We start from the raw sequence: 23,998 nt of genomic DNA, 5'->3' as shown, positions 1-23,998 counted from the left end.
GGAAGTGGTGGCTAAGGTCTAAAGGCGTCAAACTCAATGTTGAGTCCATAAGGATGCAAAGTTTCCAGCAGAAAGATGAGATGCTGTTCCTCGAGCTTGTGTTGAGCTTCATTCAGCGTAGGAGGCGAAGTACAAAGAGGTCAAAGTGCAAGTGGGATGGTGAATTAAAGCAGCCGGAAGCTCAGACTGTCGCTTGCGGTCTGAAGACAGGCGTTCAGCAAAGCGATCACTCAAACTAGGTTATGTTTTCCCAATGTAGCCGAGACAGTAATGTGAGCAGTGAATACAGCATACGAAGTTGGAAGAATTACAAGTAAATTACTGCTTCACCCTGTAGGAGTGTTTAGGGCCCTGGACTGTGGGAAGGGAGGAGGGGTTATTTTTAACCTGTAACTTTGAGTCCTTTGCTACAGCGAACAAGTTGCCTGGATTTACTTTTTCAGTCCCCATCCTAACCTCGAGAGATTTCATTTTAGTCATTGCAGTCTCCTATTTTCAAAAAGAAACCCACCTTCCTTAACCTTTCCTTATAATTTAAAATTCCTGATGCCTAGGATCATCTAGTTTACTCATGCCACACCCTCTCAAGGGCAGTTATATAATTTCTTGAATTAGTGATCAGAACTGTACGTTACTCCAGATAGAGTCAGACAAATCACTGTACGAAAACCAAATTACCTTTTTTGATTTATACTGTTCTTCTGCAACTTAGTACTTGACAGTTGTTTTTTTTTAACTGCAATCAAGCTGTTAGACTGAAATTTTATAGAATTATCAATAATAACCTCTAATTTCTTTCCTGATCAACAATTTGTATGACTGTTCCATTTAACACACTTTTGGTTCCCTGCCCTCATACTAATTACACTGGTCCACATTGAACTGTATTTGCCACTTCCTGGACCAGCTACCGAAAGATTCAAATCGTGCTAAATCTGGTTGCCATGTTGCTGATTACTTGCACCACCTTCTGTGCTAGAGTCATGAAGCAAATGGCTGATTTGGATATTCAGTTCTTTAGTAAAGAATACCGGGTGTAATATTTTCTCTGGTGTGACAGTTCAAATTCTCACCTCAGCATCGGAAAATAAACAATGGAAATTTAATACGATCCACCAAACAAACTTTCCATGTCATCAGCTATCACCATGGGAACAGAGGAGCAGTGGGCAGAAATTCGGTCCGTGCAGTGAGCATGCTCCTTTCACTAGAACAATAAGTCTTCAACGGTAAAATCAACCCCAGTGCGCGTGACCATAACATGTTCAATCACCCAGTGTGCATGACTGGGATATGCTTACAGAGGTTTGGATTTTCAATACATAACAATTTTTGAAGAAATACGGGAAGCACAGAATAGTGGGTCACAGCAGAAATGAGGTCACCTTACATTTGACTTCAACTGCATCAGCATAATGCTCAAATGTTGTGGGGAAGGGTACCACCAGCGTTCTATCCTGCCCACCTTGCTCAGGTGTCTATCCTCACCTTATGTGTTGCCCAAATTCCTTTTCTGATCCCAAAGGATGAGCAGATCCCATCCTTCACTCTTCTTTGTTCATCAGCCACCATTCTGTGATAATTCCCAGTCCATAACCTATTCTTTCCTTGAAACTTAGTAGTTGTTTACATGTCAAACCATCTTCCTATTTATTATGGAACCCTGTTGGTAGATGCTTTCCATCCCTTCAACGTCTGCTCTGTCTCACTATCACTGTTTCCATCCCATTCTTTTCTGCCCTGCTTTGCCCTTTATAAGAACATAAGAAATAGAAGCAGGAGTAGGACATTTGGCTCTTCGAGCCTGCTCCGCCATTCAATAAGATCATGGCTGATCTTCTATCAACTGCGCCACTGTGTTAGCCAATGGCTCAGTTGGTAACACTATCGCCTCTGAGTCAGAAGATTGCGGGTTCAAGTCCCAGTCTAGAAACTTGAGCACAAAAAATCTAAGCTGACACTCCAGTATAGTACTAAGAGAGTGCTGCACTGTCAGAAGTGTTGTCTTACGGATGAGACGTTAAACCAACCTGTCTGCCCTTTCAGGTGGATGTAAAAGGTCCCATGGCACTATTTTGAAGAAGAGTTATTCTTGGTGTCCTGACCAAGATTTATCCCTCAATCAACATAACAAAAACAAATTATCTGGTCATTATCACATTGCTGTTTGTGGGAACTTGCTGTGCGTAAATTGGGTGCTGCTCTTCCGACATTACAACAGTGACTACACTTCAATGTTACTTCATTGGCTGTAAAGTGCTTTTGGAAATCCGGTGATCATGAAAGGCCCTCTATAAATGAAAGTCTTTCTTTCTTACCTCAACTCCACCTTCCCGCACTATCCAATATCCCTTGATTCCCTTAATATCCAAAAATCTACTGCTCTCTGTTTTGAATATAAGAACATAAGAACATAAGAATTAGGAACAGGAGTAGGCCATCTAGCCCCTTGAGCCTGCTCCACCATTCAACAAGATCATGGCTGATCTGGCCGTGGACTCAGCTCCACTTACCCGCCCGCTCCCCATAACCCTTAATTCCCTTATTAGTTAAAAATCTATCTATCTGTGAATACATTCAATGAGCTAGCCTCAACTGCTTCCTTGGGCAGAGAATTCCACAGATTCACAACCCTCTGGGAGAAGAAATTCCTTCTCAACTTGGTTTTAAATTGGCTCCCCTGTATTTTGAGGCTGTGCCCCCTAGTTCTAGTCTCCCCGACCAGTGGAAACAACCTCTCTGCCTCTATCTTGTCTATCCCTTTCATTATTTTAAATGTTTCTATAAGATCACCCCTCATCCTTCTGAACTCCAACGAGTAAAGACCCAGTCTACTCAATCTATCATCATAAGGTAACCCCTTCATCTCCGGAAACAGCCTAGTGAATCTTCTCTGTACCCCTTCCAAAGCTATACTCAACAACTGAGCCTCCACAGTTTTCTGGGTAGAGATTCAGAAGCCTCTGAGTGAAGAAATTTCTACTTATCTCAGTCCTAAAGAGCAGATCCTTATTCTGAGACTCTGACCCTTGGTTCTAGACTCCCCAGCCAGGGAAACATCATAGAATCATAGAAGTTTATAATACGGAAGGAGGCCATTTCAGCCCATCGTGTCTGTGCCAGCCAACAAGAGACTATCTAACCTAATCCCACTTGCCAGCTCTAGGTCTGTAACCTTGCAGGTTACGGCACTTCAGGTGTACATCCAAGTGCTTTTTAAATGTGGTGAGGGTTTCTGCCTCCACCACCCTTTCAGGTAATGAGTTCCAGACCCCCACAACCCTCTGCGTGAAGAAATCTCTGCTCAAATCCCTTCTAAACCTTCTACCAATTACTTTAAATTTATGCCCCCTGGTTGTTGACCCCTCTGCTAAGGGAAATAGGCCCTTTCTATCCACTCTATCTAGGCCCCTCATAATTTTATACACCTCAATGAGGTCTCCCATCAGCCTCGTCTGTTCCAAGGAAAATAAATCCAGCCTATCTAACCTGTCCTCATAGCTAAGATTCTCCACTCCCGGCAACATCCTCGTAAATCTCCTCTGTACCCTCTCCAGTGCAATTCCTGTAATGCGGTGACCAGAACTGCATGCAGTACTCCAGCTGTGGCCTAACCAGTGTTTATACAGTTCAAACATAACCCTCCTGCTCTTGTATTCTATGCCTCGGCTAATAAAGGCAAGCATTCCGTATGCCTTCTTAACCACCTTATCTACCTGGCCTGCTACTTTCAGGAATCTGTGGATATGCACTCCAAGGCCCCTTTGTTCCTCTACACTTCTCAGTGTCCCACCATTTAATGTGAATTCCCTTTCCTTGTTAGCCCTCCCCAAATGCATTACCTCACACTTCTCCGGATTAAATTCCATTTGCCACTGTTCTGCCCACCTGACCAGTTGATCGATATCTTTCTGCAGTCCGCAGCTTTCTTCTTCATTATCAACCACACAGCCTATTTTAATATCATCTGCAAACTTCTTAATCATACCCCCTATATTCAAGTCTAGATCATTGAAGTGTATCACAAAAAGCAAGGGACCCTGCAGAACCCCACTGGATACAGCCTTCCTGTCACAAAAACACCCATCAACTATTACCCTTTGCTTCCTGCCTCTGAGCAAATTTTGGATCCAACTTGCCACTTTGCCCTGGATCCCATGGGCTTTTACCTTTTTGACCAGGCTGCCATGTGCGATCTTATCACCGCCATTCAATAAGATCATACCTGATCATTCCCTCAGTACCCCTTTCCTGCTTTCTCTCCATACCCCTTGATCCCCTTAGCCGTAAGGGCCATATCAACTCCCTCTTGAATATATAAGTGAAGTATGGATGCAAACACAATAAACATTATTTTTATCTGACCCTTTTCCCGTTGATTAATTGGTCCAATATCCAGAATATTAAACTCCAGCCCAGTTATAAGGGGAATCACTATCAGCAGAAAGAAACCCCAACTGTCAGAATGGACACGATGCAGTCTGGGGGAACAGTAGAATCCAACCCTTCCAGTCAATTGTGAACTCGCTGGTGTGTCAGCAGGTTGGATGAGGTAGTGAATCCCTTCCCACACACGGAGCAGGTGAACAGTCTCTCCCCAGTGTGAACTCGCTGGTGTGCCAGCAGGTTGGATGACACAGTGAATCCCTTCCCACACACGTTGCTTCGCTTAACAGCCTGGGATACATTTTATCCAGGCCTGGGGATTATCCGCTTTCAAAACTGTTAAACCCATTAATACCTCCTCTCTCACTATGTTTATTTCATCTAATATTTCACACTACTCCTCCTCGATAGTAGTGTCTGCATCGCCCCTCTCTTTGTGAAAACAGACACAAAGTTTTCATTAAGAAATATACCTACATCTTCTGCCTCCACACACAGGTTACCCTCTTACATAGAAACATAGAAAATAGGTGCAGGAGTAGGCCATTCGGCCCTTCGAGCCTGCACCACCATTCAATATGATCATGGCTGATCATTCCCTCAGTACCCCTTTCCTGCTTTCTCTCCATACCCCTTGATCCCTTTAGCCGTAAGGGCCATATCTAACTCCCTCTTGAATATATCAACGAACTGGGATCAACAATTCTCTGCGGCAGGGAATTCCTCAGGTTAACAACTCTTTGAGTGAAGAAGTTTCTCCTCATCTCAGTCCTAAATAGCCTACCCCTTATCCTAAGACTGTGTCCCCTGGTTCTGGACTTCCCCAACACCGGGAACATTCTTCCCGTATCTAACCTGCCCAGTCCCGTCAGAATCTTGTAAGTTTCTATGAGATCCCCTCTCATCCTTCTAAACTCCAGTGTATAAAGGCCCAGTTGATCCAGTCTCTCCTCATATGTCAGTCCCACCATCCCAGGAATCAGTCTGGTGAACCTTCGCTGCTCTCCCTCAATAGCAAGAACGTCCTTCCTCAGATTAGGAGACCAAAACTGAACACAATATTCCAGGTAAGGCCTCACCAAGGCCCTGTACAACTGCAGCAAGACCTCCCTGCTCCTATACTCAAATCCCCTAGCTATGAAGGCCAACACACCATTTGCCTTCTTCACCGCCTGCTGTACCTGCATGCCAACTTTCAATGACTGATGAACCATGACACACAGGTCTCGTTGCACCTCCCCCTTTCCTAATCTGCCACCATTCAGCTAATATTCTGCCTTTGTGTTTTTGCCCCAAAAGTGGATAACCTCACATTTATCTGCATTATACTGCATCTGCCATACATTTGCCCACTCACCTAACCTGTCCAAGTCACCCTGCAGCCTTTTAGCGTCCTCTTCACAGTTCACACCACCACCCAGTTTAGTGTCATCTGCAAACTTGTAGATATTACATTCAATTCCTTCATCTAAATCATTAATGTATATTGTAAAGAGCTGGGGTCCCAGCACTGGACCCTGCGGCACTTCACTAGTCACTGCCTGCCATTCTGAAAAGGACCCGTTTATCCTGACTCTTTGCTTCCTGTCTGCCAACCAGTTCTCTATCCACGTCAGTACATTACCCCCAATACCATGTGCTTTGATTTTGCACTTGAATTTCTTGTGTGGGACCTTGTCAAAAGCCTTTTGAAAGTCCAAATACACCACATCCGCTGGTTCTCCCTTGTCCACTCTACTCGTTACATCCTCAATAAATTCCAGAAGATTTGGCAAGCATGATTTCCCTTTCATAAATCCATGCTGACTTAGACCGATCCTGTCATTGCTTTCCAAATGCGCTGCTATTTTATCTTTAATAATTGATTCCAACATTTTCCCCACTACTGATGGCAGGCTAACCGGTCTAAAATTACCCGCATTCTCTCTCCCTCCTTTTTTAAACAGTGGTGTTACATTAGCTACCCTTCAGTCCATAGGAACTGATCTAGAGTCAATAGACTGTTGGAAAATGATCATCAATGCATCCACTATTCTATGGCCACTTCCTTAAGTACTCTGGGATGCAGACTATCAGGCCCCGGGGATTTATCGGCCTTCAATTCCATCAATTTCCCGAACACAATTTCCCACTTTATAAAGATATCCTTCAGTTCCTCCTTCTCTCTAGACCCTTGGTCCCCTAGTACTTCCGGAAGGTTATTTGTGTCGTCCTTCATGAAAACAGAACTAAATTATTTGTTCAACTGGTCCACCATTTTTTTGCTCCCCATTATAAATTCACCTGAATCTGACTGCAAGGGAACTACGTTTGTTTTCACGAATCTTTTTCTCTTCACATATCTTTCAAAGCTTTTGCAGTCAGTTTTTATGTCCCCAGCAAGCGTCCCCTCAAACTCTATTTTCCACCTTCTAATTAAACCCTTTGTCCTCCTCTGTTGTATTACAAAATTCCCCCCGTCCTCAGGTATGTTGCTTTATCTGGCCAATTTCTATGCCGCTTCCTTGGATTTAACACTAATTTCCCTTGTTAGCCACGGTTGAGCCACCTTCCACGTTTTATTTTTACTCCAGGCATGGATGTACAATTGTTGAAGTTCATCCATGTGATCTTTAAATGTTTGCCATTGCCTATCCACCGTAAATCCTTTAAGTATCACTCGCCAGTCTATTCTAGCCAATTCACGTCTCATACCATCGAAGTTACCTTTCCTCAAATTCAGGAACCTAGTCTCTGAATTAACTGTGTCACTCTCCATCTTAATAAAGAATTCTACTATATTATGGTCACTCTTCCCCAAGGGACCTCGCACAATAAGATTGTTAATTAGTCTTTTCTCATTACACATCACCCAACCTAGGATGGCCAACTCCCTGGTTGGTTCCTCGACATATTGGTCTAGAAAACCATCCCTAATACACTCCAGGAAATCCTCCTCCACCGCACTGCTACCAGTTTGGTTAGCCCAGTCAATATGTAGATTAAAGTCGCCCATGATAACTGCTGTACCTTTATTGCACGCATCCCTAATTTCTTGTTTGATGCTGTCCCCATCCTCATTACTAATGTTGGTTGTCTGTACACAACTCCCACTAGCGTTTTCTGCCCTTTGGTATTCTGTAACTCCACCCATACAGATTCCACATCATCCAAGCTAATGTCCTTCCTTACTATTGCGTTAATTTCCTCTTTAACCAGCAACGCCACCTCACCTCCTTTTCCTTTCTGTCTATCCTTCCTAAATGTTGAGTTCCCAGCCTTGGTCACCCTGGAGCCATGTCTCCGTGATGCCAATTACATCATATCCGTTAACTGCTATCTGCGCAGTTAATTCGTCCACCTTATTCCGAATACATAGAAACATTTCTAATCCGAATACTCCTCGCATTGAGGCACAGAGCCTTCAGGCTTGTCTTTTTAACACCTGTTGCCCATTTAGGATTTTGCTGTAATGTGGCCCTTTTTGCTTTTTGCCTTGGGTTTCTCTGCCCTCCACTTTTACTTTTCTTCTTTCTATCTTTTGCTTCTGCCCCCATTCTACTTCCCTCTGTCTCCTTGTACAGGTTCCCATTCCCCTGCCATATTAGTTTAACCCCTCCCCAATAGGACTAGCAAACACTCCCCCTAGGACATTGGTTCCTGTCCTGCCCAGGTGCAGACCATCCGGTTTGCATTGGTCTCACCTCCCCCAGAACCGCTTCCAATGTCCCAGGAATTTGAATCCCCCCCCTGCTGCACCACTCCTCAAGCCACGTATTCATCTTAGCTATCCTGCGATTCCTACTCTGACTAGCACGTGGCACTGATAGCAATCCTGAGATTACTACTTTTGAGGTCCTATTTTTTAATTTAGCTCCTAGCTCCCTAAATTCATCTTGTAGGACCTCATCCCATTTTTTACCTATATCTTTGGTACCTATATGCACCACGACAACTGGCTGTTTACCCTCCCTTTTCAGAATGTCCTGCACCCGCTCCGAGACATCCTTGACCCTTGCACCAGGTAGGCAACATACCATCCTGGAGTCTCGGTTGCGGCCGCAGAAACTCCTATCTATTTCCCTTACAATTGAATCCCCTATCACTATAGCTCTCCCACTCTTTTTCCAGCTCTCCTGTGCAGCAGAGCCACCCACGATGCCATGAACTTGGCTGCTGCTGCTGTCCCCTGATGAGTCATCCCCCTCAACAGTACCCAAAGCGGTGTATCTGTTTTGCACGGGGATGACCGAAGGGGACCCCTGCACTACATTCCTTCCACTGCTCTTCCTGTTGGTCACCTACCCCCTATCTGACTGTCTAACCTTTACCTGCGGTAAGACCAACTCACTAAACGTACTTTTCACATCATTCTCAGCATCGTGGATGCTCCAGAGTGAATCCACCCGCAGCTCCAATGCCACAGTCCGGTCTGTCAGGAGCTGCAGCCGGATACACCTCCCGCATATGTAATTGTTAGGGACACTGGAACTGTCCCTGACTTCCCACATAGTACAAGAGGAGCATAACACATGTCTGAGCTCTCCTGCCATGACTTAACCCCTAGATTAACTTAATTTGGCAACAATAATGCTAAAGGTTACTTACTGATAGAGAAAAGAAAAAGAAACTGGTCCCCACCCTTTCTTTAGTTAACCTCTTGCTCTTAATATATTTATCAAACATCTTTGGGTTTTCATTTATTTTACTTGCCAAGAATTTTTCATGCTCTCTGTTTGTTTTCCTAATATCCTTTTTAATTTCACCCCTGGACTTTCTATACTCTTCCTTGCGTCTACCCTGTCAAGCCCTGTCAGAATTTTATATGTTTCAATGAGATCACCTCTCATTCTTCTAAACTCTAAGGAATATAGGCCTAGTCTGCTCAATCTCTCCTCATAGCACAATCCCCCCCCATCACAGGAATCAGTCTAGTGAACCTTTGTTGCACTCCCTCTATGGCAAGTATATCCTTCCTTAGGTAAGGAGACCAGAATTGTACACAGTACTCCAAGTGTGGTCTCACCAGGGCCCTATATAATTGTAGTAAAACTTCTTATACTCAAATCCTCTTGTAATAAAGGCCAACATACCATTTGCTTTCCGAATTGCTTGTTGTACCAGCATGTTAACTTTCAGTGATTCATGTACAAGGAAACCCAGGTCCCTCTGAACACCGACATTTCCCAATCTCTCACCGTTTAAAAAATACTCTGCTTTTCTATTTTTCCCACCAAAGTGGATAACTTCACATTTCTCCACACTATGTTCCATTTGCCATGTTCTTGCCCACTCTATATCCCCTTGAAGCCTCTTTGTATCCTCCTCACAACTTACATTCCCACCTAGCTTTGAATCGTCAACAAATTTGGATATATTAAATTTGGTCCCCTCATCCAAATCATTGATATAGAACCCTGTTCACTGAACTTTGTTGGTAGGTCGTTATCATCTCTGCAAGTACTTTTTATTTAATGCATTAACACTTGCCTAGCTCGTTTATTGTCAATGATCATTATGAAAATTGTGACCACTGTTAAAATTATGAATATGTTTTAAAATAAAAAAATATCTGAACATACAATATTGATGGGCAGGAAAAGACCAGCTGGTCCTTCAAGCCTGCTCGTCACCACGATGGTCGGTCCTCCAAACATACAACTTAAAAGCACAAGCAGCAGCAAGGTTTTCTGGTGAAAGGCCAGTAAACATAGCGTGCCAAAAATCACAGTCTCTCTGGGCGGGTACAATATGTGCACGCACCTGTAGGGGCCTACAAGTGTCGGTTCTCGGAGCGTAATGCGCATGCGTCAAAACCCGGCACTTGCAAACTGCCAAAATTTCTCTTGATAGTTCAACGCATCCCCAGAAGGGCCTTTCTGGGTGGAGATTTGGGCTATTTGCCCAACTCCTGCCCAGCGACTGTCTTTCAAACTCTTACACCTGGTAAATGCTTAAGGCCTGCTTTTACCAGCGTAAGATTTTCAAAAGATAGAAAATTTAAATTTTATCAATAATGTGTATATTAGAAACCCTGTCCATTAAGGTAAGTTGATTTTTTACCCCTATTAAAACATGTTACCAAAATTATAAAAAAAACTTTATTTTTGTCTGAAACATTTAATTAAATTCCATTTCAATTAATTTTAAATATATGAAGCGTTTTTCTTATTTATTTAAAATGTTTGTGTTTTTGGGGAAATACCATTTTCATTGGTTGATCCGGCCCACGTGATCCTACGCTGCACATAAGCTCCTGGAATACTTGGGCACCTACGCTGGACTGTGCAGCAAGGCCTCGGAGCGCAAGTGTACGTTCCTCCGGGTCCACCCATCAGGTACTTTCATAAAACAATTTTTTAGTCGATGGCATCCGCCTGCAGGAAGCCTCCGACCGCAATATTTGGCCCATTATCTACCCCCTCCCCCCACAGGTTTCACTCTGGCCATTTGCGGGAAACAAAATCTTGCTGACTTTGCCTTCAGTGCTGGAAGTGTGGCTAGAAACTATGACAGAGTACTTTATATATTCAAGTTGCATTGCTGTTGGAATATGCAACCATTCCTTTAGCGTTAGACTGGCAAAGGCAAATGGCCAAATGAGACGTGTAAAAAATAAAAGGCCATATAAAAAAAACTCTGTTCCTATTAAACCAATACTATCTTCCTCATCTAAAGACTTCAGATTATTATTACTGTATCTAAAGAAATGTAATCAAGGAGCTCATGTCTCAATTACAGTGAGGCCCTGAGGGAGACAGGATTGGGAAGTGTTTCCTTGTGGAAAGATCAGCCAAGTGCCGGGCTTACCACTCCCCTCGTTGCTCTTCGGAGGAGAAATGTTTGTTTGTGTTATTGAACCAAATAGCTCTTGCACAAGAGATTCAAATTCTGGAGTGAACGGTCATGAAGAATGGGTGATTCAACTCACTTCAGCACTGCTTTCCATAGCTCAGCATTGCTGTGTTAGGCAGAGCACAATGCACTAACAATAACCGTGTAAAACACAGAGATCGTAAGCACAAATTTCTTAACAGAAATGTGCCAAATGTCTAATCTTTTGACAGTAGCATCCGTTTCATATGCAGCATGAATGGGGTGGCGAGAAGGTTTTAAGCAGCGGATGCAAGCACGAGAGTGCCCCAACTCCTGTCCCAAGTTTTAAGACACTGACTAAAGCAAGCTGCCTTCAGAGGAAGTCGATAGACCTTAAAACCCTCAGGAGACCGAATACCCCGGACAGTGACACCATTATGTTGTTTTCAACAACTCCCAGCTGTTACGAACACGGGTTGTGACACAGGATTCACATTTGAACACAGCAAGTTTCGTTCAACGGCCAACCCCATGTCACTTCCCTCGAGGCCTTGCTTTGTGTTAAGTGCCTATGATACAACACAATCACTGACGAAGATACTCAAGAGTCTGAGCAGCTTCATAAAATGTGGATTTTTCCCATGTTGGGAGCTCGCTTTAATCTTTCTTCTACAGCTACTGTTTGGTTATTCTCAAAACACCCCCACCCCCGCACCACTGAGAAGCTCAATCCACGCTATTAAAAAGAATTGGCTTTCAGCTGTTGGTAAGGGTTTGCGGTCGGTCAAAGATTTTTTAAATTTCATTATCAAACAGGGGCAGGCAGAGAACTGATTCACATCAGACATCCTTTAATCCACAAAGACTAATGGTGCAGGAAGCTGACTGTAGACTGACTGTACACGGTTACATCGCTGCTACCTCTATGTGTGTTGCAAAGCAGATACTGGAAACCACAAAACTCTCTATTGTATTATTCATTGATATTTTTTCTTTTAAATTCGATTTCGAGCTGCAACTGGATCTTTTGCATCTAGAAGTTTCTAACTAATAATTCTAACAGATCTCTGCCAGATGTTCCCAGCCACATTCTAGAGCAATGCTGAGCTTCTGAAAAGTGAAATTTTTCGCATTCCTGACTGTCAATTGAACCTGCCCCTGCACTTTCACACTTCAGCTCTCCGTGAAGGGCTGGCGTCAACAGATTTGAAGAAATATCAAAGTTACAAGTGTGGATGTAGAAAATCTGGAAATGAACAACAGGTTAGTCAGCATCTGAAAGAGAAAAGAGAGGTTAACATTTCAGTGACCTTCTTCAAGTGTGCAGTTCCAGCATTTTCTGTTTTGACTGAAGATGAATCAACCATTTTGTAACCTACATACTGCAATCGCAGCCAACAAGATAGTCATAAATCAAACAGCAGCGGTGCTTATGTCAGTTTAAGGCTAAGTCACTCTATTTGCACAGCACATGCTCCCATTTTAGTTTCTGCGCTGGTTTTGATGTTCACTTATTACAGTTTAATAACAATGAGGCCAGTCCTAATATCAAGGCACTTGAGCATTGTATTTAAGTGGAGGGTTATTTTGAATGTATTATGTGCATTTCCAAATGAAACAGGTGTGAGAGCACTGTCAGACTGTCTAGGCTCTATTAGCAAATGACTCAGGAAACCATCTGGTTCACTGTTACATTCTATCTCCTGTTTGGTTCTGTTGGCATCTTCCATCTGTTATTTCTCTGTCCTTGTCTCTAGGCCACTCCCAACTCTACCGCCTTAAGGGTGTGTAATATATTATGACAATTATATCTGCTGACACCACTCGGTATCATCATAGGCAGTCCCTCGAAATCGAGGAAGACTTGCTTCCACTCTAAAAGTGAGTTCTCAGGTGACTGTACAGTCCAAAAAGGGAATTACAGTTTCTGTCACAGGTGGGGCAGACAGTGGTTGAAGGAAGGGGTGGGTGAGGAGTCTGGTTTGCCGCACACTCCTTCCGCTGTCTGCGCTTGTTTTCTGCATGCTCTCGGCGACAAGACGCGAGGTGCTCAGCGCCCTCCCGGATGCTCTTCCTCCATTTTGGGCGGTCTTGGGCCAGAGATTCCTAGGTAACGGCGGGGATGTTGCACTTTATCAAGGAGGCTTTGAGGGTGTCCTTGAAATGCTTCCTCTGCCCAACTGGGGCTCACTTGCCATGTAGGAGTTTCGAGTAGAGCGCTTACAGACCTCTGGGAAGGTGTGATCGGCAGAGAGAGGGTAGGCAAAACCAACTCCAGCAGTACCCTACTCCTGACAAAAGGCCTAGAACATGTCCTTGTCATCACCAACACCTTGTTCCATCAGAGGGACAAGTACAACATATCACGACAACACCTTCGCTCGAAGCACTGGCATCTGCTCGACTACGTCATCATGCGAGCGAGGACGTGCATATCACTAAGTATGGTTGGATGCTGGTCCCCTCCCACTGCTGGCTCCAAAGGGCTAGAAATTCAACTAATTTGCACCTCCCGTTAGCGACCCCGGGGGGAACAAATGGGGGGCATATGAGATTGCAACCGGGCACGATGCCCAGAGGTCGTGCTGGGACGGCCTGTGAAAGTGGGCGGTCCGATCTCTAGTGGTTGCAGTGCAGTAAGTAATGTCCACCTCAGGTAAATGTGATTGTTTTTTTTTGCGATTTATGTTGTGGTGGCGTGAGTTATTTATTGGGAATGTTTTTGGTGGGGTTATTTTCTCCCCAGGCCTCTCTTAGAGCGCTCCGAGGTTGGCTGTTTACCTCGGGATTTTCACATGCTAAGCCGGCCTAGCGCCCAAACAGAGGTGTGCATCGCCTGCACCCCCCCTAGTGCTCCGCCCCACATTCAGGGCCAAGCTGCCCAATTTTGCTGACAGAGGCGCAAGCTTTTTCCAGGCGGTATCAGGACCGCCCTGCCGTCATTAACCGCCCCCTCACCCCCGAAATCTTAAAAGCCGAAAATCCAGGCCAAAGTTTCACTTGCCTCTGTGCAGCCTGACGAGAGCAGACTTGCTCCTCAAGGCCACATGAGGTTTAGGCCTCCCTGCTCCAGACCCCCCCCCCCCACCTTCTGTACTGTGAGACCCCTCCTCCTCCTCTTAGACTTAACCGAGTGCCAGCGGGCGGCCAAGCGACACAGGAATCTCTGCAGGCAAGTGTTCACTTCCCGCCCTGTTGTCGCTCATTCCGGGCGGGAAGTCAGCATGTTGATGAGGCTCGGAAGTTACAATGGCCTCCTCTGCTATTGATCCTCTTCTCACTTGACTTTACCCAGCAGGAAAAGAGTAACTTCCCCACTTAGGTCAGAGTTAAAATCGTGGTTGAGGCCCGATTACATCATCTGACGGCAACGTGCATATTTAAAGAGGAAGCCCACTGGTTTCAGCTGGAAGCTTTTATTGTCTGCTGAGAAGATCAGGTTAAAATTGATGATGACAAGGTCCAGGCAGGGCATGGGCACGTAAGTCGCATGGTCAAGTTAACCGCCTGCACGCCCAGTTTCCAATGGGAAAGTAGGGTTGAAATTGACCCCAAGATTTTTACTGTAATATACAGATGTTATTCTGCTGTGGACAGGCAGGAATCTAACTGAAACCACTGGTTTCCTAGGCACAGACCTGTAAGTAATTAAAATCCCTCCCCTTCGTAAACTTGAGGTCACCCAAATCCCGGCAGTCCATGTCATAACTCGCACCAAGTCCCGTTCACCCCTCACCCCTGTGGTCAATGACCTACATTGGCTCCCGGTTAGGCAACGTCTCGATTTCAATATTCTCATCCTTGTTTACAAATCACTTCATGGCCTTGCCCCTCCCTATCTCTGTAATCTCCTTCAGCCTCCACCCCCCCCCCCCCCGAGATATCTGCGCTCCTCAAATTCTGCCCTCTTGAGAATCCTTGATTATAATCACTCAACCATTGTTGCCTTCTGTTGCCTCGGCCCCAAGCTCTGGAACTCCCTGCCTAAACCTCTCCACCTTGCTAGCTCTCTTTCCTCCTTAAAGACGCTCCTTAAAATCTATCTCTTTGACCAAGTGTTTGGTCACCTACCGTAATTTCTTCTTATGTTGCTCGGAGTCAAATTTTTGTCTTATAAGACTCCTGTGAAGTGCCTTGGGATGTTTCACTATGTTAAAAGATGCTATATAAATACAAGTTGTTGTTGTATGCAATTGCTGTCTACAAATCTAACCTCCTGTTGTCATGTTTATTGCTCGCACTTTGGTACCAATTTTTCACACTGTAAATTCCTATGTACACACTTGACATTCATCATCATGGCATGTTGATTAACCAATTGATGCACTCAATACACGTTCTCAAAAAACTCTCGGCAATAAATTTTTTTCTCAGTAACTGAAATTTTTAATGTCCAAAGTAAAATGTTAAAACAAAATCAAAAGAATCAAAACATTACATATTTCACCATAACATGATTAAATTTATCAACTGAATTATTTTTGTGACTCCGTTAGCTGAAGATAGATCCTGCAGACAGAACATCTGGCAGTGTGCACAACTTTCCAGGAATACACCAGTAGCATCTTTGTTTCTCCCTGAGTCCCTAACAAAATCTATTTTGTTATTTTCAAAAAGTACTTGAGGAAAAGTTTTATTCAGGCACAAATTCTTATTGACTTGTTTTGTAAAACAGAGAAGATGGGCTGATTATAGTCTCTTTAGTGCCCTTTATTTTTGGCATAATGGAGTAGTAGCGAGTCGAAGGTGAAATTGGAGGACATACCGTTCAGTTCCCGCTGACATGTGGCTTGGTGCATGTGGGAAATAATTATCTGGGACTCCCGCTGGAAGCAGCATGGGGCCTGATTCAAGTATGACGCACATACGACCTGGATGCAATTTTGAATTAAGAAAGAAAAACTTGGATTTATATAGCGCCTTTCATGACCACCGGACGTCTCAATGCGCTTTACAGCCAATTAAGTACTTTTGGATTGTAGTCACTGTTGTAATGTAGGAAACACGGCTGCCAATTTGCGCACAAGCAAGCTCCCACAAACACTAATGTGATAATGACCAGATAATCTGTTTTTTTGTTATGTTGATTGAAGGATGAATATTGGCCAGGACACTGGGATAACTCCCCTGCTCTTCTTCAAAATAGCTCTATGGGATCTTTTATGTCCATTGAGAGAGCAGACGGGGCCTTCGGTTTAATGTCTCATCCGAAAGACTGCACCTCTGACAGTGCAGCACTCCTTCAACACTGCACAGGGAGTGTCAGCCAAGATTTTTTGTGCTCAAGTCCCTGGAGTCAGACTTGAACCTACAACCTTCTGACGTAGAGGCGAGTGTGCTACCCACTGAGCCACAGCTGACACTAATGAGAGTGCATTATGCTCGTGCTATGCAAACCCCACCCACTGAAAGTTTACATAAAGTAGCCAAACCAGCAGTCCTCAATACCGCTACTAAACTCATGTCTGACTAACTTGATTGAAATTTTTGAGGAGGTAACCAGGAGGTTCAATGAGGACAGTGCGTATGATGTAGTGTATATGGATTTTAGCAAAGCTTTAGCAGGTCCCACATGGCAGACTGGTCACGAAAGTAAAAGTCCATGAGATCTATGGCAAAGTGGCAAGTTGGATCCAAAATTGGCTCAGAGGCAGGAAGCAAAGGGTAATGGTTGATGGGTGTTTTTGTGACTGGAAGGCTGTATCCAGTGGCTCAGTGCTGGGTCCCTTGCTTTTTTGTGGTATATATCAATGACTTGGACTTGAATGTTGGGGGTATGATTAAGAAGTTTGCAGATGACACTAAAATAGGCTGTGTGGTTGATAATGAAGCAGAAAGCTGTGGACTGGAGAAAGATATCAATATACTGATAGTGCGAGCCTGGAGCAGCTGGAGGGAGATTTAAACATCAGCGTCTCCTGGCAACAGAGGCAGCTCGAGCCTGGAGCAACTGGAGGGAGATTTAAACATCAGCGTCTCCTGGTAACAGAGGCAGCTCAAGCCTGGAGCAGCTGGAGGGAGATTTAAACATCAGCATCTCCCTGACAACGGAGGCAGCTCGAGTCTGGAGCTATTACTGGTCATATCAGGAGGATAAAATGAGAAATAAAAAATAATACAATTATGACATTAAAGGATGGAGGACAATGATTGGTTCTTATAGATTAATTGAATCACTGGACAGTGAATGAATCTTAAAGACAGCTAATAACTGATTTAATTTGATTCAATTGCTGGTTTTTTAATTTTAGCTTAATTTATAATTATGGTATATCTTATTTAATTTTGTTTAATTTTGTTTAATTATAATTAATCTTTATTATACTGATTTTACTATTGTATACTTCTTATTGTATTATTTACAATGTAATTTGAATGTGTTATTTTTAACGTTTTTCGCCTGTGTCTATCTGCGTGCACATTTTGGCTGCCGCTTCGGACCTGAGCCTTTAACCTCTTTTTTTGCACTTTCTTCTCACTCTTTTTCTCTCTTTTCTTCAATGGTCAATATCTAAAGTGCTGTAAAATATTTGTGAAATGCCTTGGAACGTTTTATTACGTTAAAGGCGCTATATAAATAAAAGTTATTATTGTTATTACTGGTCAGGCGGGCAGAACAGTGGCAAATGGAATTTATTCCGGATAACTGTGGGGAGGTCTAACAAGGCAAGGGAATACACATTAAATGATACGACACTGAAAAGTGTAGAGGAACAAAGGGACCTTGGAGTGCAGGTCCACAGATCCCTGAAGGTAGCAGGCCTGGTAGATAAGGTGCTTAAGAAGGCATATGGAAAATTTGCCTTTATTAGTCGAGGCATGGAATACAAGAGCAAGGAGGTTATGCTTAAACTGTATAAAACACTGGTTTAACCGCAGCTGGAGTACTGCGTGCAGTTCTGGTCACCGCATTACAGGAAAGATGTGATTGCACTGGAAAGGGTGCAGAGGAGATTTACAAGAATGTTGCCTGGACCGGAAAATTTTGGCTATGAGGAAAGATTGGAGATGCTGGGTCTGTTTTCTTTGGAACAGAGGAGGCCAAGGGGAGACCTGATTGAGGTGTATAAAATTATGACAAGAGTCGATAGGAAGGACCTGTTTCCCTTGGCAGAGGGAAACAGGTCAACAACCAGGGGGCATAGATTTAAAGTAATTGGGGGGATGTATAGAGGAGATATGAGGGGAAATTTCTTCACCTAGAGTGTAGTGGGGGTCTGGAACTCACTGCCTGAAAGGGTGGTAGAGGCAGAAACCCTCACCACATTTTTAAAATACTTAGATGTACACTAAAAGTGCAGTAACCTACAGGACTACAGACCAAGAGCTAGAAAATTTGATTAGGCTGGATAGCTCTTGGTCAGTCGGCGCGGACTCGATGGGCCGAAATGGCCTCCTTCCATGCTGTAAATTTCTATGATAAACTGCAGCAGGTGTTTAAGAACTTTGAGCCCCCGGACCCCACCCTATGGCGTGGCCCTTCAGTTTCGATCCTAACTGGGGCTTGACTCCATGGAGGAATCCACTGGATCTCCCTCCCTCCTGCACATTCCCCACAGCCAATTTCACGGTTCGGTCTCAGTAAACTAAAGCCAGTGATCTTCTGCTGGTGAAACGGCAGCTCACTGATTTTAATGAGACCCAACCTCATATACGGCGGTGGTGTTGTGGTTCTGTTACTCGACCAATAACCGAGAAACGTGAATTCAAATCCCACCATGGGAGTTTTGAGAATTTGAAAAGTAAAAGTGATCAAGAAGCTGTCAAACTATCGTAAAAGCCCAACTGGTTCACTGATGTCACTTAGGGAAGTAAACATGTCCTACTTACCCGGTCTAGTCTATATGTAAACTACAGTCCCTCCCACACCAACTGCTCTCTGAACGGCTTTGTCAAACTGCTGTCAGTGATTGAAGAAACCAGTCAATCATCATCTTTTCAGGATTAATAGGAACGAGTAATAAATGCTGGCCTTGCCAGCACCACCCACATCCTAAGAAATAATTAAAAAATAGAGTAAACAGCCATTTGTGCCATTTCTCAGGGGTTTCCGGCAATCTTCCTCCGAAGTTATAACTGGAGAACAGAAGAACCCCCCCGTAGAAATTACTGATGCAAATATCTAAGTCCAACTGGTGCATCCTGCATGTCATCTTATGTTGCATTCTGAGCTTTTAAATGGGTATCTATGTGCCGTTCCCTGTCTTTACTCTGTTTCTGTCTCACAGTAAAAGAAAATGTAAATATTCTCATTATTATCAACACAACACAAGTAACAATTAGAGCTTTTAAAATTTAACTCACTTGTTTAATTATTTGAAAAAATAATTCAAATTAAGATAAAGAAAGACACTATTTGTGTGTGTATCTCTCTGTTCCCCGTGTTTCATTATGCCTGATAGCTGTTAGTAATTAAAATGTTTACATTTCCTAACTTAGCAACAAAACTCAGGTGACAATCAAAGGCTATCCGGTTAACACAACACTGGTGATAATTAGAGGTAGTTTGCTGCTAAATCAAATTTTGAGGGGAAAATGAACTCAAATTAGGATTATGTTGTTTCTCAGGGTTTGCCTGCCGATCTTCTGCCGATCAGGAGAACCTCCGTGGAAATTCTACTCCTCTGTTTCTCTCAGCTTAATGCACCTTCTGAAGAACACAAAATAAAAGCTGCAACAGATGTGTAATGAGCAGTCATTTTCTTTTTCACTCACACACAAATGCAAAGCCTATTTTTTTTTTAAAACAGACCTTTTTTTTAAAGTACAATTTAAAATTTACTTGAATAACATTTTTGTATTTTGTCTTCTAGCTTTTCTTTCAATTTTGAATAAAAACTAAAGGGATTCTGATCAATATTAAACAAGAATATTCCAGCAGACCTGCTACGGAGTGGTATTAATGCATCTTGGGAAATCAAGCACACTGCACATGCTCAAACTGTACATAGGAATATGGGAATTGCTAGATGAAGCAAGACCAAGATCCTTCTACTTCCCCTTCTACCATCCTGGTAGTCGCATGACACAATGATAATTCAGTCGCATTGTACAATCCAAATTCAGCTTATGACATCACAGCTCTGAACAAAAATATCAAGCCAAGGGTTTTAGGAAGACTGAAACCTTCAAGGAAAATCTTTAATGAAGGGATTAAAAGACACAAAAGACAATTCAGTGGTTAAGTTTAATCGTGCTATTGTGAAGTATATTTAAACCCTTATTTTAGCCATTAGAAATTTCAATTACTGAGCAAAAATTGGTGGCTGAAAAAAATTTCAAAACACATTTTGAGTAATCACCTGGTGGTGAGAGTTAGTCTGACAACTATGTATAGGTGGTTTCCATGATAAATGTGAACACAGGAATTTATAATGCTAAAAATGTGTCTGAAAAGATGGCAACAGTATTTTTTGGGGGTTATATATATAAAAGGGCACTCACTTATAGTTTTCACAGAATAAAGTTCAGAGTTTTGGAATTTAAGGCAAAACACCAGCAAAAATCTCAGAACACCATGTACTTTTACTGATACCAACTTTTGTTTTAAAACTGAATTTAAATTTTCAAACTCCACAGTGGGATTTGAACTCACATTTTCTGAATTATTAGTCCAGGCCTTTGAATTATGAGCCCAGTAGCATAATCATTACACTACCGTACCCCATTTTGCATTTAGATATTCAAGGCTGAGATAGACAGATTTCCAACTGCAGAAATTGCTCCTGAAACTCTCCAGAATCTTCAGAATCAGAAACCCTTCATTTTCATATAAAATGAAGGCGGATCATTGGAAAGGGGCAAAAAGCACAAGGGAGTGCTGGGGTAGTAATTTAACAGAGGGACACTGGTCGATATATCTTGTGCCTGATTTCCCTGCCACAAAAAGTGCACTTGCATTTTTTATAGTGCCTATCATGACAACAGGATGTCCCAAATAGCCTCAGGACATCCCAAAGCACTTTACAGCCAATTAAGTACTTTTTTTGATGTGTAATCACTTATAAAGTAGGAATTATGCACTGGAAATATGCCAGAAATGGTGAGGAAATTCACTCCCCCTCCCATGTTAATTACTTCTCGTGAAACCGTTAAAAGCGCCTGAAAGAATCGATTTATGATTTCACTGACAAATAGTAATGAATTCCCTACTGTGTACGACATTTCAGTACCATGCTACTATTCTCATGTCAGTCACTTTCTGTTACATGTAAGGTTGCATCTGCTGTCCAGGATGGTGAAGATTTCATGACGTTTATTATGAAGAACAGTACAGCTCATTCCCCCTGTTCTGACAAAAGGTCGTCGACCTAAAACGTTAACTCTGTTTCTCTCTGAGTATTCCCAGCATTTTCTGTTTCTATTTCAGATTTCCAGCATCTGCAGTATTTTGCTTTTGTGTCGTTCCCCCTTCTCTCTGACTCACTTAGTCCTGCAAACAAGATAAGCTATTGAGCTACTCTATCATTGCAAGCTGTCCCTGCAGTACTGCACATCCACTCTGCATAAAAGCAGTGAATATTCCACTGAGAGTAGCAATGGGTGCACTGCCAAACTTTAGTAGTCATACAATCATAGAAATTTATAGCATGGAAGGAGGCCATTTCAGGCCATTGTGTCAGCGCTGGCCGACCAAGAGCTATCCAGTCTAATCCTTCCTTCCAGCTCTTGGTCCATAGCCTTGTAAGTTACAGCATTTCAAGTGCATATCCAGGTACTTTTTAAATGTGGTGAGGGTTTCTACCTCTATCACCCTTTCAGCAATGAGCTCCAGACCCACCCCCCCCCCCACCCTCTGGGTGAAAAAAAATCCCTCAAATCCCCTCTAAACCTCCTAACAATCACTTTAAATCTGTGCCCCCTGGTTGTTGACCTCTCCGCTAAGGGAAATAGGTCCTTCCTTTCCACCCTATCTGGGCTCCTCAGAATTTTATACACCTCAATAAGGTCTCGCCTTAGTCTCCTCTGTTCCAAAGAAAACAACCCCAGCCGATCCAAACTTTCTTCATAGCTAAAGTTCTCCAGTCCAGGCAACATCCTCATAATTCTGTTCTGTACCCTCTCTAGGGCAAACACATCTTTCCTGTAATGTGGTGACCAGAACTGCAGTCAATGGAGTGTATTTTGTGCAACATTATGTAAGCCGCTTCAACCACAGATGGATTTTCAGGTGTTTTTTTCCCCTGACAAGCTGCTCCTTTTCACCCACCTGCTCCAGTTTGCCCTGCAGCTCCTTCATCTGCCATTCCCACTCGTGTCGCTCCCGGTCGAACCTATCCAGCAGCTCCACCTTCTCACGGTTCCAGTTCTTTTCAGAGTGCTGCAGCTGCCAGTGGAGATCCATGACCTGACTGTGACTGTCGGCCAGCAGTTTCCGGTGCTCCTCACGCTCCCGCTTGAACACTTCTTTGGGATCAACGGAGTCCTTCTTGCTGGACTGTTTTCCGAGCCCCTCTTCAAACTGCCACATAAAAATGTAGTTTTCAAATACCAAAAGTGCCATTGGTAAATGCTGGAAGTATTTCTTCAGTTCTAACATTAGGAACTCTCCTTAAAAATTAAAACAACAACAAATTGCATTTATATAGCGCCTTTAACATTGTAACCGGTCCCACGGCGCTTCACAGGAGTGTTATGAAACAAGATTTGACGCCGAGTCACATGAGGAGAAATTAGGGCAGATGCTTGGTTAAAGAGGTTTCAAGGAGTGTATTAAAGGAGGAAAGAGAGGTAAAGAGGTGGAGAGGTTTAGGGAGGGAATTCCAGAGCTTAGTGTGTTGGCAGCTGAAGGCACGGCCACCAATGGTTGAGCGATTAAAATCAGGGATGCTCAAGAGGCCAGATTTAGAGGAGCGCAGATATCTTGGGGGAGGGGTTGTGGGGTTGGAGGTGATACAGAGATAGGGAGGGGTTAGGCCATGGAAAATCTGATAAAAACCTGACAGGCTTAGTTGAACCAAGCACTTAGTGGGTAAATGCTCCAGCTGAGTGTGCCAAACAAGGAAGGTCCAATCCTCAATCAGTGCTATATAAATGCAAGTTGTTGCTGAGTTAGCTGCTTTCAGTGAGTCGAGCAGTAGAGGTGCCACAATTGACCTTTGCGTCTCGTCGGGTTAGACACAGGAAATAAAAATCTGCCAGGGCTCCTTCTATTCATTGCTATCCAATGATCCCTGCTGGAAAGTATACATGCATGGGCAGTAAGCGAGGAGAATATTGGGCTCCGCTGTGATGACCCTTATGGTCACATGGTCTGCTGACACTCGGGGGTGGGAATGGGGCCTAGAGAGTAGCCAGACCTGAGCGGGAGCAACACCAGGGAGGCACGGCCGATTTTATCGACTGGGCCGCATTAGCATGTTGCTTGGCAACAAAAGGGCCGGGGGAGGTGGGAGGTTGGGGGTGGGGGGGCGGGGGGAAGCCAAGGTCAGCGGAGGCCCAAGGTGTTCTTGCGGGACCCGGAGGAGTAATCCTGCTTCTCTTGACCCACATCAAAACTTCTAATGGAAACTGGACCTCTTCCGGCCCTCGATGGAGCTCCTGACAGCTTTGGCCTGGTGGGGAGGCAACCATCGTTCAGGCCTCAGGTAAAATTAGCAGACGGGCTCCGGTGATGTCATCGGCGCCTGATCTGCATATTTAAAGCATTCCAGCGGGTGTTTTTGCCTCCCGCAATTTAACATTGCAGTCGGCCAGATCGGGGCAGGATGTCATTGGCTCTGTCCCCACACCATCTTAACTACCTGCCCAGGGGGGAATAGGGTTGGGGGGGGGGGGCGGGGGTGGGTTAAAATTCTCCTTTCACTGCCCATGTTCA

General features: G+C 43.8%; 1 protein-coding gene across 2 annotated transcripts in view; it reads right to left on the bottom strand.

Moving 5' to 3' along the window:
* Positions 1 to 23,998, bottom strand: part of LOC139277476 (microtubule cross-linking factor 1) — a 354,944-nt gene that overhangs the window by 47,855 nt on the left and 283,091 nt on the right. For both annotated transcript variants that reach the window (XM_070895978.1, XM_070895987.1), the window contains exon 11: positions 22,391 to 22,642. In XM_070895978.1, the coding sequence (XP_070752079.1) occupies positions 22,391 to 22,642 (252 nt within the window). The remainder of the gene's footprint in view (positions 1 to 22,390; positions 22,643 to 23,998) is intronic.

Source organism: Pristiophorus japonicus, chromosome 1 (assembly GCF_044704955.1).
Source record: "Pristiophorus japonicus isolate sPriJap1 chromosome 1, sPriJap1.hap1, whole genome shotgun sequence".
Taxonomy (NCBI): Eukaryota; Metazoa; Chordata; class Chondrichthyes; family Pristiophoridae; genus Pristiophorus; species Pristiophorus japonicus.
The sequence above is the reverse complement of the archived record's forward strand: the minus strand, read 5'-3'. Positions and strand labels throughout refer to the sequence as shown.